The sequence below is a fragment of the Mercenaria mercenaria genome, chromosome 8, assembly GCF_021730395.1.
Source record: "Mercenaria mercenaria strain notata chromosome 8, MADL_Memer_1, whole genome shotgun sequence".
Lineage (NCBI taxonomy): Eukaryota > Metazoa > Mollusca > Bivalvia > Venerida > Veneridae > Mercenaria > Mercenaria mercenaria.
The window spans coordinates 23,889,334-23,907,931 of NC_069368.1; the positions used below are offsets into that span (position 1 = coordinate 23,889,334).

Here is an 18,598-nt window from a genome sequence, read left to right on the forward strand (position 1 = left end):
ATAGTACCCTATTTTTCTTAAAGTTTAAAGTAACCATGGCAACAGAGATGTTTGAAATAGCTTATATCTTGCTTTTTGTCGTAATTTCTTACAAAAAAGATATTGAATAAGATTCTCTTTCTAGTTATTATAATAATGTAGCTTTAAAACATATTATTTTTAACGTACGTTATATTTTCGTGTTATTTGCATTTATTCAAACAAATTTCACAGCTTGGAATACTTACAGCAGTACCCCTCGTCAAGCATTTTTCATGGAAAAATCATTCAGCATGCTGCTATTATTCTCGTGGATATTGTTGAAATGAAAATAAAAAGCCGAAGCTTTGTTTCTTAAATAGACCAGTGTCAACGCTTTTAAATTTTACATTTAGATACATAGGTCACGGGCTTCGTTTCCATGGTAACATCAATCCAATTCAAGAAACCACAATTTTCTACTGAAATTTGAACAATTTTAGATCTTAGTTTTAGTGTATAAGTAACAAATTTTCGACGGAACCTGAAAAATAGGTATTACACATCAAACTGCTAGATCTTTTATTTGAAAATGGCCGTAACAAGTAACCTTTCACCCAGCTATATTCCAAAAAACATTGGTTACCATCATCCATTTTCTTACGTTCCGCATAACATTTCAATATAACTACATAAAAGAAGCAAAATATTGATTATTATTCAGAGCAAAAGACTCATAAAAAATATTTCAGCATATAATGGTTATTTGAAAATAGTTAAAATAAAGAAAATGCACAGAATTACGTACTTTCAAGATAAAAGCTATTAATTTTGTGCGGTAACTGACACGTAACGTCATGACGTCAATGACGTCATTTTAAGGCAACATTGTTTTGAAGCATTTCTGCGGCAATTTATTCATTATTTCTGCATTATTAAACCATAAAGCGTCAGCTCGAAGACAGGTTCATGATTTGTTCTCAGAAGAATGAATATACAAACACATTTAGTTTGTCGTAAACGTCGTCGTAAATCGTCACTTTAGCTTCCGGTTGGACATGCGCACATACAAATATGAAGGTAATCTACCTCCTTAATGAATAAAATAAATGGAATTGGCGCTTTACTGATGAAACGTTAAGTTTAAATTTGAAAACAAAAAGTGTGAAAATGAAGGGCAATTTTTAATTTTATTCCTTGCAAATTGTTTTTTATTATTTGGACTAAATCGGGTAACTTATATGTTTGTCTAATATTTTCAGTGTGTTTCTTTTTAAGCAAATAGAGAAATAATACAAATGTATATATTAAAGAGCGTACGTCAGCATTACGCGGCGTCTTTAAAGTCTCTTTGTTTATGAATAACGCATGTTATAACATACTGTATTCTTAATTGTCAAAAACCAATTGCTTTGTTAAGGCTGATCAATGCTAAATATTTTGTCACATTACCTTTGCACTGTTTGACTGCTGTCGTGGTTTTACGATAAATCCAAGTTTCTGAAGATATCTAAGCAAGAGATCTTTATGTTCATAAAACTCCGACTTCTCCCAGACCATATCTAGAAAATATAGTTATTACTGTATCATGACACTATTGACACATATAGGTCAAGGTTTATGACCTAGTCTGTGCATTTATTATATAATTTCAAATAAAATATTGAGAAATTCTAATGAAAGACAATGGATATTTTTATTTTCCGTATTTTTACAGCAACAAATATTTTTCATTGCAGTGAAACATAATTACCGTATTTTCACTGATTTTTTGCCGGATTACTTTTTAACTGGTTTTATATATGCACAAAAAGCAAAGTAACATAAAATGACTGGACAGAAGCAGTGCACTAATAAAAATGTCAGTTCTATTTAGTTCAAATATTTTTAATCCTAGATACGATAAAATGGTAGGTAATTAACCGGTGATGCAGTGCCTTTGATCCATTTTGTTAATCTTGTAGGACAGGTGTTTTGAATGATCCAGTCAATGTTTTATTTACACTAACACATCTAGTGACCGAACCGATTAGATAATATACAAAGGACTTCTACAGACATTAATATTCAAAACTACCTTTTCTTGATCAAGTTATTACTTCCACACAAAGTCTAAATTTATCATTTTGACAATTGATGGATTCAAAAATTCTTTATTATTTACCATTTTGTCGTTATTGGAACTGTTAACGAGTTTACGTTATATATGCATGTTGTATTGTAAGTCAGTAACGCCACTTCCTTTCCCCTCCCAATTTTTACTGAACCTTTTTACCCAAAACTAATATCTTTTGTATCAATTTCAGGCAGGGATTCTATTCTTGATGTCGCTCCTTTGTGTCAAGTGACTGCCAAAGGGTTAAATCTTTATATCTGATATAATAATGGATGATACTATCTGATAAATGAATGACATTCGTTAAACAAACTACATTTTGTACCAAGTTAAATTGTTTGTGTTAAATGTTCCCTCTCGCAGAAAGATATCACATCTAAAATTTCATCTGTCATTCCGATTTTGTATCAATAATCGTGGCTTGTGTTGTAATCATTATATCTTATGGCTTAACGTATCCGACGGGTGTTAAATACCAGGAAAAGTACTTAAAACCCTTTATTTGTGGTCCTGTTTGCTAAAGTTTGAACTTAGATTATATAACAGTATAAATAATATGAATACTTATATAACGAAATTCAAAACATGAACATTTGTATTTATTGATCGTTTCTCATCAATACCACCACTAAAGTGGCCCAGTTTAACAATAAAACTAATCATGGTATTCAATGGTTCACTGTGTTTCGCCATTTAATGTATTTTCTCCATCTTTCTATGCATAAATTAAACTGTTCATATAATAATATTCTTGTAGCATTAATGAAATAGCAAACTGAACCATAATGCGACAAATCATATGAAGAAGCTCTTTAATTCTAAATACGCAACTAGACGGTATTGTATTCTGAGCCCGGAACCACGAGTCATCTATGATATTCTTTGGCCATTTCTAACCAGTACTTTAGCAACTGGTTATAGCTCTAAATCTACTAACAAGTTTCAACCTAGCGTCGTTTTAGTTTTCCTTCTATTTCTATGTGACCACATCACACAAATATTCTGTGCGTGTAAAAACTAGTCCCGTATTTATTTTTATAATCTTTGTATTGTGTGAGTGTGTGAGCAACTGAGGAGGACTGTTTTAAATAACAAATAGCAGCAACGGTTTGTAGAATAATTATGATTCTTATATTCACGTTCGAAATATTCGGAATCACTCCGACCTAGGGTTAAGGTTTAGGGTTATTGTTGGGTTAGGGTTGAAATTGGTCCCACACTGCGGATAACTTAGTTTAACATAGAATTGTATAAGGAAAACTTTTAAAAATCTTCCTGCTTGAACCACAATGCACAAATTAAGATGTGGCATTGTCTAGCGGTGCTTTACCAACATTGTTCAAATCTTGACCTTTCTATACACAGTGAAATGTTGATCGATTGAAATACCACTCAATAAGCGCTGGTTATTAGCCCTTTAAAGTATTTTATTAAACATCCTACGTACCATTGAAAAAGTGTTACTGTCTATAAATCTATTTAGTCTATTTAGCCTTATGCAATCAAACAATTGTCTTTTTTCTTGATTTTGGATTCAAAACACAATGATATCGCTTATTTCCGTTCAACGCTGATTTCCAGGCAATAATCACATAATATGCCTACCAAACATTTCATATTATAATATGACGTCACCGGTGTAAAATCTTACATTTCCTGTACATATTCGCATGATTTAAGAAAATGAAATGTTTTATCGAAATATCATATTATTATAGTAATACAGACCAACAAATACGTCTGTCAATTTAGCCGACTTCTCAAATTCAAGCCAGTTCTTAAAGATGGTTTCGTTTTTTTTGTAGAACGTTTTCTCAGTTATTATACTTTTGAAAGCATCAATCAACCACTGAGGGTCAAGGACAATACTGTCACTGAGCTGGGCTTCGCTACAAGGAAGAAAACAGGCATACAAAACGAAATAAAACAGAAAGATACTTTCTACTGCTAATCCAAAAGACCTAACTCTATACCAGAAATTTGAGGACTGTAACTGAAATGGTCTGTATTTTATATAATTGTAACGAAAATCATCCCCATCCTGAATCTGATCAGCAAAACAAATATGTATAGTGAATAGAATTTGTAAAATCAAATGTTACATGAAATATGAGAAGTTATTCATACCTGAAATACAGTATATTTCCTGATTCGTGGTGAAACCTCAGGAAAAGTTCTAGTTCTTCGTCTGTTTCAATGCTAACTAGTAACTCTCCATTCAGATCACGCAGCTGTTTCTTATAAAGAACCTATAAAGAATCGATCATTTTCAAACGTAGCTTATTGAATTTCCCTAAGTCAATTCTTATAAATTATCATTTGCTAAATGTTTTAGCGTATTAACAAAACTTAAAGGTAAGACATATAAATTATACATTTGTTTTATAAGCCAGTATCTGTATTAGTTCTACCTTTATTTCCGCCTGTAAGTTGGAACTTTCTCCTATCAATCACAGCTCTGAATTAATATTTTCAAGGAATTTTAATCGGAAATTATAGGCTTACTCGAAGTCTAAAAAATCTTTATAACTTGTAGTAGTGTGGTCTTTCTAATGAAATGACTAAATGGGTTTCAAGTATTCAATCGAATTTTGTATAATATTATTATATATATAAAACCTATATGAACACTTGAAGCTATCCAAATGAATGAATTGTAATGTCCATACATTAACTTGTGATGCTATACCTCATTTCATTAAAATATCTTTTGAAGACGTTAAAGGAAATATTATTATAAAATGCTCTTGAAATTTAGTTGTTTATACATGCCTTTTTACCCAGGTCTTTCTCGCTGACTATTTTGCGTTCCAGTGTTATCCATTTTGCAGGAATATGTTCTCCCCAGTAAGATTGCTTAGAAGCTATATCAAAAATCGTGTGGCGAAGTCGTTCAATCTTGTCATCTATGATAGAATTATCCATGTCAAAATCCTCATTTCCCTCGATATGACAAAAGGTGCCCTTTCCGAGAACAGAAGCTCTTAATTCATGGAAGTATTTCCGTACTATATTTCCTTTTGTTTTCTATAATAGAATCAAATTTGTAAATCAAGTAACTCCATAGTTATACTGGTATACTATGTAAAGTAAAAGAAAAGAATTTGTAGCAATGCTGTTTTATAAGTTCATATATGTGTCATATATGAAATGTTTGAAAACATTCAATTATCGGATCGTTTCAGACTAACACGGCGACAACGAGTTCAGATACAATATTTCATCAGCTACTTAATTTTTTACCTGATCTAATTGATCCGTAAATGTACCAACAAGCAATACTGGTGGACCCTTGTCATCTTGAAAGCTACAGAACTCGTGTATAGAGTTTAGCCAAAAGTGAACGAATTCTGAAAAAGAAATATTGGTTAAGAACTTATTTGGATTAGATTTTACACTTTTTTCTTGGCATAATTTTCTGCCAATGATAACATCCATTAGATTCGGGACATCTCCGAACTGTAGTCCCAGATTATCATCTTAATAATACTGTACCTCCATAGCTGTTATTTGAAAAAAAGAAAAATCCACTTATAAATTGGATTGAATGTCTAAACAAAGACAGCTTTTTCCATATTGACGATGCTGAAAGAAAACAATGTCTGGTCCATTGTAAGGTCATCTGTTTAATTTTGTTTAAATCGTTAAGTACTAAGTCTTGACAGACGTAATGCGATGTTCATGTCAATCAAGCGTAGTTTTGAAATCCGATGTTTTTGACATTAGAAAGGGTCCATATACAAACTCGGTTTAACATTCCTATTCTAAATACTTATAGAATTAACTTGACCAGGTCAGACATCCTGTAACAATAGTTATCTGTAAGTCTGTAAACTAATATGATATTATGCTGCCCGAATATATCCCTATTTGTTCAATTATGGCAAGATGGCTAAACAAAACCTTCTGTTAACATCTTAGTAAAAAGTGTAAGGAACATCACTCATTAACTTGTGTATTTTGTATGTATATCTGTTAGTATGAGTCATCTTCATTGAAAACTGTTGCAGGAGCTATCCGCATAACAAAATATCAAAGGGTCATATATGCAAAAGTTAACTGCATAGTGATACATTTCTGTATATTTAGGCCAGTTTGTAAAATTAGTTGTACAGACAACACATTTATTAGTATGTTCACATTCGGTGAAGTCTAAAAAGACGATAGATTTTTCAAAGGATCAACATGATCAAGCAAAACTTACAGAAACATATAGTTATAAAATGAACGCATGCTTATTACTAGGACATAGTGTTCTATGTCTGGTTTAGAAATTTGAAATGCATTTTGATATCCAGATAACTCCTTTAACAGTTTTCAAACCGGACATGATACATGTATGTACAAGTTCACTTTCATGGTTGTATATTCCGTACGTTAAGGCCAGATCCCTTGAAACTGTAAGGGGTTATTCGGACAAGCTTTGAATTAGTATTGCACAATGTACAGCATTTTTTAACATTTTAAATTACCATAGCTCAATATCTCCTACATCAAGCATGCTACATGTAAATTCATGTCCTGATAACATACGTTATTTCATTTCTATACGTTTAGACCAAATCACTTCATGGAGGTTTTTTTTCTGTAAGTTTGGGCTAAACTAATCAACAACAATAATAGGAGGTATACAGGCAAGAATTTCGGGACGGATGGACAAGAGGTCGACTATACAACCCCCACCCTGATATTTTTTCGGGGATAATGAAAAAAGCAAACTAAAAGCTCACTATGATACCCTAGCGTTATTTCCCTGTATTTCACAAATTCGCCATGATGAACCTTCCTCACTGTCCTGAACAATTTTGGCTGAGGGCCATTAAGATGTAATTTTGTGTAACATTTTTATAACCAGCCAAGAGGTTTTAGATTAAGATTTTTTTAATTTTGTCATGTAGCCATATAGAGAAAACAGACCCATCACCATTGCGGCCATTTATCTAACAAATCAAAAACGAAGTTGATAAAGGAGCTTTGGTAAAATTTGACAGCAGTTTCTGAGGAGAAGATTTCAACGTTTCTATACAGCCATATAGAGAAAACTAACCCTGCTTTCTGGTGGGCATGGTTTTAAGAAATCAACAATATATATGATAGAGGGTCACCCAAGAAACAAAGCTTTGAAACAATTTTAAAATCGGGCAGGCAGTTTCTGAGGAGAAAATTATCAAAATTTTTCATATATCCATATAGAGAAAATTTGCTTGGTCAACTGGCGGACATAACTTTTCAACCATTCAACATGACTAGAAAAAAAAAGTAGGGGATCAGCCAACGAAATTTGCTGTGAATTTCTTTACTGAAATTGCAGTGGCTATCGGAACTCAGCATGGATGATCTGGATTGAAGAAATTTGATGGAGGACCACCATTTCTGTGAATTTTGGTTGAAAATGGATTTATTGTTTAGAAGGAAATGTTCTTTAATGCAATTATGGACGACGGGCGGACAAACGATGGAAATAATGATCTCGGAAGCTCCCCAGTGATCTGTTCGGGCACAGATGAGCTAAAATAGAGAACTTAGAGACTTGGGAGGTCATTTAGTTCTACTGTTTGGGTTTATTTGCTCCAGTAGTAAAGGGATAATGAAATTGGATATATTCGATTTACAAAAAGAAGAAACAGCCGGAATGAGCTACTTTTGATTTAAAATTTGGGAGTTCGTATTGAGGTCATTTTCAAATGTATATACTATGTGTCAATATTTTAAGTAAGTGAAAAAGTAAACAAATATTTATATATGAGTCTTCAACCCGTTTACAGTAAGACACTACGCTTCCCTCTTTGATTGTGTCCGACGGAAGAGGGGGAGGACTCTATGATAAGCAGTTTTCAAATCCTACTAGGACTGAACTGTTTTGATATCTGTCTTCTGGCCTGTTTCGTCGGGTCCTTAAGGTTGTTTCCCTTGTTGCACCGTCTTCTGAAAAGGCATCGAGTACATACGTTTTTGGTTCTAAAGGTTTCTTTTTTTATATATTTATACGCGAGCTCTTTTGTGTTTTACATGCCATGCCTTTTTGTTTCCATTAGGTGTGTTAGAGATTCGCCTGGAGGGGATTACTTTTATTTACACTGTCCCTTGTCTTTGGAACATGGCGTGTGTAAGAGTGAGGTTGGGTGCGCACTATAAACCGGTTTAAGCTCCATAGTGGTGTTTTTTTCCACTGACCATTCCAAGGCGGTGTTTGTTTGTTCGTTTTGTCCTCATGTGTTGGCTTTGTGTGTGTGCGCGTGTATGTGTGTGTTTGTGGTGTGCACGTCTGAGTGCTGTGGGTTTCGTTTTGGAAAGGCTGCGTTTTTGGTACGTGGCATTCCCTGTTTGATATTTGTCATTGATTTTTAATAATAAAAATGCACCATTTTTCAAAATATTGGCGTTGGTATATTTTGTACTATTTTACAAAAAGGTTTTAACATATATGCCACGATTAGATTCAATTGCAACTTAAAAGTTCCCTCAAGACTTTCGGTCATTGTGTTTACCAGTTCTTATGAGTGCAGAATACACGACAGCAACACCTAAATTGTAACATAGTGCTAAGTGTTGGTCTGGACTAATCAATAACGCCTTTGAACGTGTTTATCATGAGAAGGGGGTTATATAAATCTGGTCCAATATGAATCTGGAATAACATAGTATTCGAAAGCTGTCTATAACTCTTTATCTACACATTTATCACTTAGTTAAGTTGAATAAATGTGTCTTAGGTTGTTGGTATCTTATATTTATTCCACACGTTCTTATTCCTTACTCTGTGCATGTCAATCAATATAGTAAAATTAACATTTTTGAAATTGACGAAAATGTAATAAACAAAATATATATCTTATATCTTAGGTACGTTTTTGCCGTACACTTTCCAGATGCCACTTCAAAATAATCTTTAACAAAATTTAATTACTAATATTTGAAAACCTGTGCGGCAAAAAGAAACAGTTTACAATTATTTCTAATCCATGGTAGTGTTCCACTTTTCATGTGTTAATATTACAGTTTATTGTGCTTTTTAAGGAGGTCCTTCATTGCAATTAGCAGTTTTGTTGAAGATTTATTTCAGTCTCCTTCATATACAATGAATAGTACAAATATCATAATAAAATTCATATAATTAGCACATAATATATGATCATTCTATCGGTCAATTACTTTGAGACTAATTTATGCACCACATATCTATTGGTGTTTCTACTATCTACATAATAAAACCAGAGAACTATAGCTAATTGGAAATTTAAAGATGAAGACATTATGCTTAACTAAAATTTCAGCTTCCGATATCCAACTGCATAAAATAGCACTTAGCAGTACAAAGTTCATTTGGCTAAACCCAAATGTAAAAGAGATAATTAACTCCTTTTAGTGTGATTAGAAGATAACCGATGAGAAACAATTCCCCGTAAGTTTTAAAACAGTTCTGACATTTTGATATTATTAAATAAGTAGTTAGCATTATTTATATAATTAAAATGACCGTAGTCTTAAAATATTATAGCAGAATTTCACAGTTATAAGTGCCAATAACGGGTGCGAGAACAACAAAACACAGTTTGTCGTTTAATGGCAATACTACAAAAGGAGATATCATTAGAAGCTTTTTTCAATCAGCAAATTCCTGGTATGTTGGTACATAGAACATTGTAATGAAAATGTATTTCATCTTAAAAACAGTCACAGAACAAACATTTTCGGTCATTTACGCTTATTTCTTTAAATGCCCTGTTTCAATTCTAAGTCAAGCTACTCCACACTTGAACTTACTGCAAGCGATTCTTCAATGGAAGAATCATTTTGCAATAACATGTCCTAAATATACGATACGTTCTCAATTTGTTTGCACCCTGGACTCGATTAATAGCCAAATTCTATTCTACTAAATATTCTCCGGAACGTTTCCGCTAATGAACGATCACTGACAGGTATACTTGAATTACGAAGCTGTTCAAGATCTGAACTGACAGGTTTAGATTTTACTAAAAAAAAAAACCAAAAAAAAACAATTTATTACAGTTACTTTCAGAATGAGTTGACAGTGTTATTCGTTAATAGATTTTACTCTCATGCATAATAGTACGGGGGCCAATGAGGTCTACCATGCATCCCCACTAGACTTTTTTTCATAGGTACCAAATTGTTCGGCAGGACCAACTCTTTAAAAATTAAAAATGTTCCCATGAAAAAACTCTTTTAAACTATATATGATTTCACTGTTTCCATGGCAACCATTCAATTTTGAAAAGGACGACCATATAGATGATAATCAGTCATATCTTGGTCAGTTTTTGTGATAAAACCATGAAAATGATGTCAAAATGGAGCTAAGACATTGGCCTTTGAAAAGCAGCATTTGTATTTTAATTAACTAATTTGCATATTCATGAATATTAATGAGAATGTTAAAAAAAAAATTTGTTAAAAAATAACATTTTCTAAGTTTCAAATCAATTTAAATGTATTAATTAGCTTTGTTCTGGTCTAAAAGTCTCTCAGTGTTTTGTAATATATTATTTTGTTACTTTTGTGGCACATTTGTTTACTCAAAACTGGATGTGCTCAGCTAATTTGCATAAATTGAACCAGTGTCACAAACAACGAATAAAATTCTGAAACCCCTAAAACTGAATAAAATTATATAATTAACTGTTATCAATGAAAAACCAATTTTTATGTGGTCTATAATGTTTGTAGACATAGAATTAACACTTTATTAAAGGAAGAATAAAAATGTAACATACATTACACATGTTACGTTACCATTTCAATAACATTGTTACATTGCTTCAATTATTCAGAAAATATTCCGTAAACATGGTTAATATTACATATTTTGTACTGTAATAATACAATATACTTCTTCACTTGTCAGAGAGTGTGATATTTTTTCCGTAACACACTTTAAAATACGTTACCACTACCATTGCTTTTTAAAAATATATTTAAAAAGAAATTGAAGCCCAAATTGGCGCATACTGATTTATTTAAACTGTTAGCTGTTTTAAAAAGGTTTTCTTCTGTTATTTCAGAAATAGCCTAAAATATATATTGCACCCTTCAAAACTAATAAACGAAAGAAAATATACTGGTATTTAAAGACACTTTAGATTTAAAACTAAAACCAGCTGGACAAATTGTTTTAGTGATACCAAATCAAGCTATAAGAAATAAACAATACATATGAAACAAGAGATCACAGAGTGATCTTGGCGCCCACCAATGTGCCATTTTTGAGTGTTCCAAATTTTAAGACTTATTGACTAGCTCAAGGTCAAATTTCATTTCTGTACACAACACAAATCTATGCATGTGGTCCAAATTTGAAGCCTGTACCTTCAAAAATGTGAAAGTAGGTCACTAGGTCAATGTCAAGGTCAAAGTTTGTTTCGGTACACAAAACTATGCATGTGGTCCTAAATTTGAAGCCTGTAGCTACAGAAATGTGAAAGTAGGTCACTAGGTCAATCTTAAGGTCAAAGTTCATTTCGGTACACAAAACTATGCAAGTGGTCCAAATTTGAAGGCTGTAGCTTGAGAAATGTAAAAGTAGGTCACTAGGTCAAAATCTAGGTCAAATTTTACTTCGGAATATAAAACTATGCATGTGGTCCAAATTTGAAGCCTGTACCTTCAAAAATGTGAAAGTAGGTCACTAGGTCAATGTAAATGTCAAAGTTTGTTTTGGTACACAAAACTATGCATGTGGTCCAAATTTGAAGGCTGTAGCTTGAGAAATGTAAAAGTAGGTCACGAGGTCAAAATCAAGGTCAAATTTTATTTCGGAATACAAAACTATGCATGTGGTCCAAATTTGAAGCCTGTACCTTAAAAATGTGAAAGTAGGTCACTAGGTCAATGTAAAGGTCAAAGGTCATTTCAGTACACATAACTATGCAAGTGGTCCAAATTTGAAGGCTGTAGCTTGAGGAATGTAAAAGTAGGTCACTAGATCAAAATCAAGGTCAAATTTTATTTCAGAATACAAAACTATGCATGTGGTCCAAATTTGAAGCCTGTACCTTCAAAAATGTGAAAGTAGGTCACTAGGTCAATGTCAAGGTCAAAGTTTTTTTCGGTACACAAAACTATGCATGTAGTCCAAATTTGAAGGCTGTAGCTTGAGAAATGTGAAAGTAGGTCACGAGGTCAAAATCAATGTCAAATTTCATTTTGAAACACGAAACTATGCATATGGTCCAAATTTGATGCCTGTACCTTCAAAAATGTGAAAGTAGGTCACTAGGTCAAAATAAAGGTCAAAGTTTTTTCCAGTGCACAAAATTATGCATGTGGTCCAAATTTGAAGGCTGTAGCTACAGAAATGTAAAAGTAGGTCACTAGGTCAAAATCAAGGTCAACTACTGTCAAGGTTCATCTTGCCACTCAAAAATATACATGTGGTCCAAGTTTGAATGTTGTAGTTACTGACAAGAACATTTTAAAAGCTTTTCCCTATATAAGTCTATATGAACCATGTGACCCCCGGGGCGAGGCCATATTTAACCCTAGGAGGATAATTTGAACAAACTTGGTAGAGAACTACTAGATGATGCTACATTACAAGTATCAAAGCCCTAGGCTTTGTGGTTTGGACAAAAAGATTTTCAAAGTTTTTCCCTATATAAGTCTATGTAAACCATATGACACCCAGGGCGGGGCCATATTTGACCCTAGGGGTATAATTTGAACAATCTTAGTTGAAGACCACTAGATGATGTCACATACAAAATATCAAAGCCCTAGGCCCTGTGGTTTTGGACAAGAGGTTATTCAAAGTTTTTCCCTATATAAGTCTATATAAACCATGTGACCCCCAGGGCGCGGCCATATTTGACCCCAGAGAAATAATTTGAATCATCTTGGTAGAGGACCACTAGATGATGCTTCATACCAAATATCAAAGCCCTAGGCTCTGTGGTTTTGGACAAGAAGGTTTTCAAAGTTTTTCCCTATATAAATCTATATAAATTATAGAAATAAACAAAGGGCCATAACTCACTCATAAATTGTTAAACCAGTCTGATTTTCAGGGGGACACAACTAGGGTACCAATACATCATTTTGACAAAGTTTGGTCAAAATCCCCCCAGTAGTTTCTGAGGAGATGCGATAACGAGAAATTGTTAACGGACAGACGGACGGACGGACGGAATGACGGACGGACGGACCACGGACGCAGAGTGATTTTAATAGCCCACCATCTGATGATGGTGGGCTAATAAAGAAGACTATTGTAGTCATTCTGAAACATTTACAAGAAGACAGAATGTACAAAATATTTTTTTGGTATTCTAAATTGTACAGACAAGGACTAAATTATATTATGTGTTGGAATATTCCTTGATACATTGTATACCGTAACATTAAGAGAAACACTACTAAGAGTAACTATGCATCAATCATAACAAAAAAGGTTTGATTATCAATTAAGTTACATATCAAAGGTTATGGCAAAGACATTACCTCTCTTTGTCAAAAGTTCAAACGGTAGCAAGAAACTTGAGATTATGATACAAATTACTTCAGAATTAAAGTGTAATCAAATTTCATTCATAAAAATAAAGTGATTTTGACAGCCTATGATCTTCTTTTGTCATTTGCGTTCTAATTTATGAATGATATGCTATAAAGCAACATATTATTCATAACAGATAATCAACAAATGAGCAAATATGCTACATTAGGTAACATTAAAGTGAAAACATCATAAGTAACATCTTAATCAAGACGTGCAGAATTTGATTCTTGTAACCTTATTGCCTCATAACTTGTGCATTTCATATTTTTTAGACATTTCATCCGATTTTAAGTTCAAATTTTAAGTAATCCATGAAAATTCCCTATAACAGAACACAGTTTAAGCTAGTGCTAGGGGTATGATGGCAGTTTCACATTTCACTACATCTAAAGAACAGAAATAATCAAATCAAGTCAGCTATTATTTTGCTCGATTGCGTTGTTATGCTTCAAAAAGATGAGCTTAAAAACAATTTGCTATCCCTTAAATACTCTTTAAGTGCCATATGTTCGAAGTAAAAAGTCCCCTCGTACTCACTTTCAGTGTTGTTTGATTTTCTAGTCATTTCGGACCATACTAAAATAGAATTCCTCTTAAACCAGTGCTAACGGGCGTAAGGTGCTTTTCACACTTCATTACCACTCATAAACAGCCGTGATCCAACTGAGTTTGGTATTTATTTGCTTGGTTGCGATCTTTGCTTCAAAAGGATCTTCTTAAAGTCTATTGCAAAATGTTTTCAATAACTCGTTCATACAGCACTCAGTATCTTTCTTACAGTTTTAAATAGCATTATGTGATTGTTTTCCTAACAATTTGGTTTTCATAGACTTAATATCATTCACATTCTTGACTGCTTTTTTCCAATTTTAGGCTGTAAGTTTAAATCTAATGATTACTTGTAGTACCTGAAATTTCATTTTTTTAGTTTTTGTTCAGTGCAGCTTTTCCACGGTGAATATTTCATCAATAAGCCCATGAATATCTCAATACATTCATGTGTTTCTGACACTAAAAACCAAAATGCTTTATTTCTCACGTAAGTAACTGCGTTGATGCGATTGACAATAACACAAAACGAGATAGATATTCCATTAAAACAAATTCCATGAAAGGAAGCCCCAAATTGTAACCCTATTATCATTGTATGAATGTTAGCAGGGATGTATATATTGTTAATCTATACAGAATATAAACATAACAAGAGGGCCATGATGGCCCTATATCGCTCACCTGTTATCATTGCACTTGAGGACAAGAAGATCCTCAGAAAAAATATCTAAGTCCAAAGGACAGGAACAACAAAGGAAAGAAATTTAACCAAAAAGAAAAAAAAATTCTTACAAGGTACAGATATGTCAAAATACACCTAAAAATTGGAGGTATCATCCATGTTGTACCACAGAAAAGTGGTCTCGGTTTTTCCCTACGGCCAATAATAAAAAAGTTACTAAAAATAAGCTATTTATAGTAACGTAAAAGGGAAGTAATTAAAAAGAAAATGTACAAAAGAAGGATCTGCCAAATAAATCTGTTGACATAAATGAAATTTCAGATCAGTATCTTCATTAGTTACGGAGATATACCCATTTTAATTTGAAACAAAGGGAGGTAATTTGACATAAAATCAGTCCATAGTTATCTAACCTGATTGGCTCAGTCCAACTAATGACAATAATGAAATTTCAAACAAGTCCTATAAGTACTTACTGATATAAATCCATTTTGACTACAATCAGGGGAGGTAATCAGATATAAAATAACTCTGGAACCTACAATTGGATCTGATTTGTCATGGATTCCAAGATTTATTGTTGTTGAAGATATTTTGGAAGTTTGTATCAAATAAAACCATAAATGAAGTCTCTATATGGCTGCAAAGCCAAAATAGCCAATTTTGGACCTTTAAGGGGCTATAACTCTGGAACCCATGATGGAATCTGGCCAGTTCAAGAAAGGAACCAAGATCTTGTGGTGACACAAGTTGTGTGCAAGTTTGGTTAAAATCAAATCATAAATGAAGTTGCTATTGTGCAGACAAGGTCAAAATAGCTAATTTTGGCCCTTTCAGGGGCCATAACTCTGGAACCCATTATGGGATCTGGCCGGTTCAACAAAGGAATTGAGATCTTATGGCAACACAGGTTTTGTGCAAGTTTGATTAAATTCAAATCATAAATGAAGCTGCTATTGTGCAGACAAGGTCAAAATAGCTAATTCTGGCCCTTTCAGGGGCCATAACTCTGGAACCTATAAAGGAATCTAGCCAGTTCAAGAAAGGAACGAAGGTCTTATAGTGATACAAGTTGTGTGCAAGTTTGATTTAAATAAAATCATAAATGAAGCTGCTATTGTGCAGACAAGGTCAAAATAGCTAATTCTGGCCCTTTCAGGGGCCATAACTCTGGAACCCATAATGGAACCTGGCCAGTTCAAGAAAGGAACCAAGATCTTATGGTGATACAAATTGTGTGCCAGTTTGGTAAAATCAAATCATAAATAAAGCTGCTAATGTGCAGACAAGGTCAAAATAGCTGATTTTGGCCCTTTCAGGGGCCATAACTCTGGAACCCATAATGGGATCTGGTCAGTTCAAGAAAGGAACCGAGATCTTATGGTGATACAAGTTGTGTGCAAGTTTGGTTAAAATAAAATCATGAATGAAACCACTATCGTGCAGACAAGAAATTGTTGACGGACGCACGGACGCACGCACGCACGGACGGACGACGGACGACGGGTGATCACAAAAGCTCACCTTGTCACTATGTGACAGGTGAGCTAAAAATATATAATCAATGTAAAATGTAAGTATTGACAAGAATATTGAAACCATCAAATAAAAGAACAACGTATTTAAGAAACAGATATTAATATAATTAAACTGATAGATGCATTAATTCAAAATGAAAAAAGGAACATTGAATGTGTAATGAATGTTTCAGATGATTTCTTTGTTGACAAAAGTGAAGAAAGGATGTTAAAATTAATACTTTAAAGTTTTAACAAATCCACGATATCATAATATTGAAATCAATGGTTCAGATTTCTTCATAGATATTTCTAAATACAGCAAAGTACAGTGGTAACGTACTTTAAAGCGCCGTTATGGAAAAAATCTCACTGCTTGGAAAGTATGGAGCTATACTACTTTGTAGAAGTATTTAACAACTTGATTACTAAATATTCCTCTACCATTTTTTGAGAAAATAACGATACAATAAAATAAGATTACTGGAATGGTAACGTAACATGTGTTAAGTATGTTACAAACAGATTCCTCCTTCAAATAAGTATTTACATTATATTTTCATGTGTTTCATCTCAAATAACACAAGTTTATTTATTACAGTTTAGTTCATCATGTTGTTCCGTTTTAGTTATATCTTGTTTTCAGAGATGTCTGTTTCAGCATAGATTAATTTAAGCAAATTTGCTAAAATACCTAATGTAGAAAAAATTATTTACCCTCACAGGAATAAAATACTACTCTACAAAACACTGAGAGACATTAAGACTAGATCAAAGCCGTCTGATCTATATTTTCTAAACAATTGATGTAACAAAACAAGGTTATTGAAATGGTAACGTAGCATGTGTAAAGTATGTTACATACTGATTCCTTCTTCAGAAAGGTGTTCAAACTTCATTGCAAAAAATATAGCTCACATTATTGTTATTTCATAGATAACATTTAATTGTATCATTTTATTAAATTTAAGTGGTATCTTGTTTCCTGAGATGTTGGTTGTGATTATTGAAAAATGTTACCATCAGTGTTACAAAATACTATTTAAGAAAACACTGACAGACTTTCAGAACAGATCAAAACTGTTTGGTACATTTAAATTGATTTAAATCTTAAAAAATATTATTTTCTAATAAAATTTTGTCATTTTGTAGCATTCTCATTAATATTCATGAATATGCAAATTAGTTAATTAACATAAAAATACTAGTTTTTAAAGGCCAATGTCTTAGTTCCATTTTGACTCCATTTTTATTGTTTTATCACCAAACCTGACCAAGATATGACTGATTATCCTCTATATGGTGGTATTTTCCAAAAATGAACGGTTGCCATGGAAACAGTGAAATCTTATATAGTTCAAAAAAGTTTTTTCATGGGAACATTTTTTATTTCGAAAGGGTTGGTCCTGCCGAACAATTTGGTACCTATGAAAAAAAGTCTAGGATGGGATGCATGGTAGACCCTATTGGCCCCCTACCTATAACAGACAAACGACACAAGTGACAGAAAGAAAAGATGAAAGAACTTCATTTCCCTGTAATGGACTGCATTAATACAGATCGAGGCAATGTTTATGTTTCGCTCATACCATGTTGATACAACAATCAGAAATAGACCATTATGTGGTGAATAGTTTGTTTTCTTTTTCTACATTAAATAACACCGTACTGCACGTATTTAAGAAACGGAACGTACCCTAATTGACAGATATTGCAATTTGGTAGGTTTGAAATATTAGAAAATGGACTATTCTTTTTCTATTCTAACTAATATTTCAAAAGATGGCTAGTTTAACTTTTAAATATTTATCACATCATATTAAAAATGTTCTTATGTATGTATCACGGATTTCATCAAAAATCTCAGTTTGACAATTCACTCTAAGTTTGTACACTTAAAGAGCTACAGACTTTCGATCAAATCATTTTGCTAATATCTTTTAAATTAAGATATATCAACTTTAGAAAGTATGTAAAATGAGATGTCTTTAAATCGATTAAATGAGATAGAACAAAACTAATAATACTGTCTCCAACTACAAAAATATATATGTTCATAAAAATAAAAGTAATAAAATAGTCATAAGCGCTATGATATGTTTATTTTGTTTGTTTGGGGATTTAAAAAATATGTATAGGTTTACGTTTTTCCTAAACAAAATAAAAGACACTTTCACTGAATACCTTAAGCTATGCTGATATTGCTAAGAAAATAGCATGTATTAGGTCTCGAGAAAATAACATCAGGCTGCTTTTTA

At 32.8% G+C, this 18,598-nt stretch overlaps 1 protein-coding gene across 1 annotated transcript in view; it reads right to left on the bottom strand.

Moving 5' to 3' along the window:
• Positions 1 to 1,386: 1,386 nt before the first annotated feature.
• The window catches only part of LOC123522859 (uncharacterized), a 57,844-nt gene continuing 40,632 nt past the window's right edge, over positions 1,387 to 18,598 (bottom strand). The window contains exons 11-15 of the mRNA XM_053549076.1: positions 5,318 to 5,424; positions 4,847 to 5,101; positions 4,202 to 4,323; positions 3,803 to 3,963; positions 1,387 to 1,520 (exon numbers count right to left, since the gene is read on the bottom strand). Coding sequence (XP_053405051.1) covers positions 1,402 to 1,520; positions 3,803 to 3,963; positions 4,202 to 4,323; positions 4,847 to 5,101; positions 5,318 to 5,424 — 764 coding nt within the window. The 3' untranslated portion in view covers positions 1,387 to 1,401. The remainder of the gene's footprint in view (positions 1,521 to 3,802; positions 3,964 to 4,201; positions 4,324 to 4,846; positions 5,102 to 5,317; positions 5,425 to 18,598) is intronic.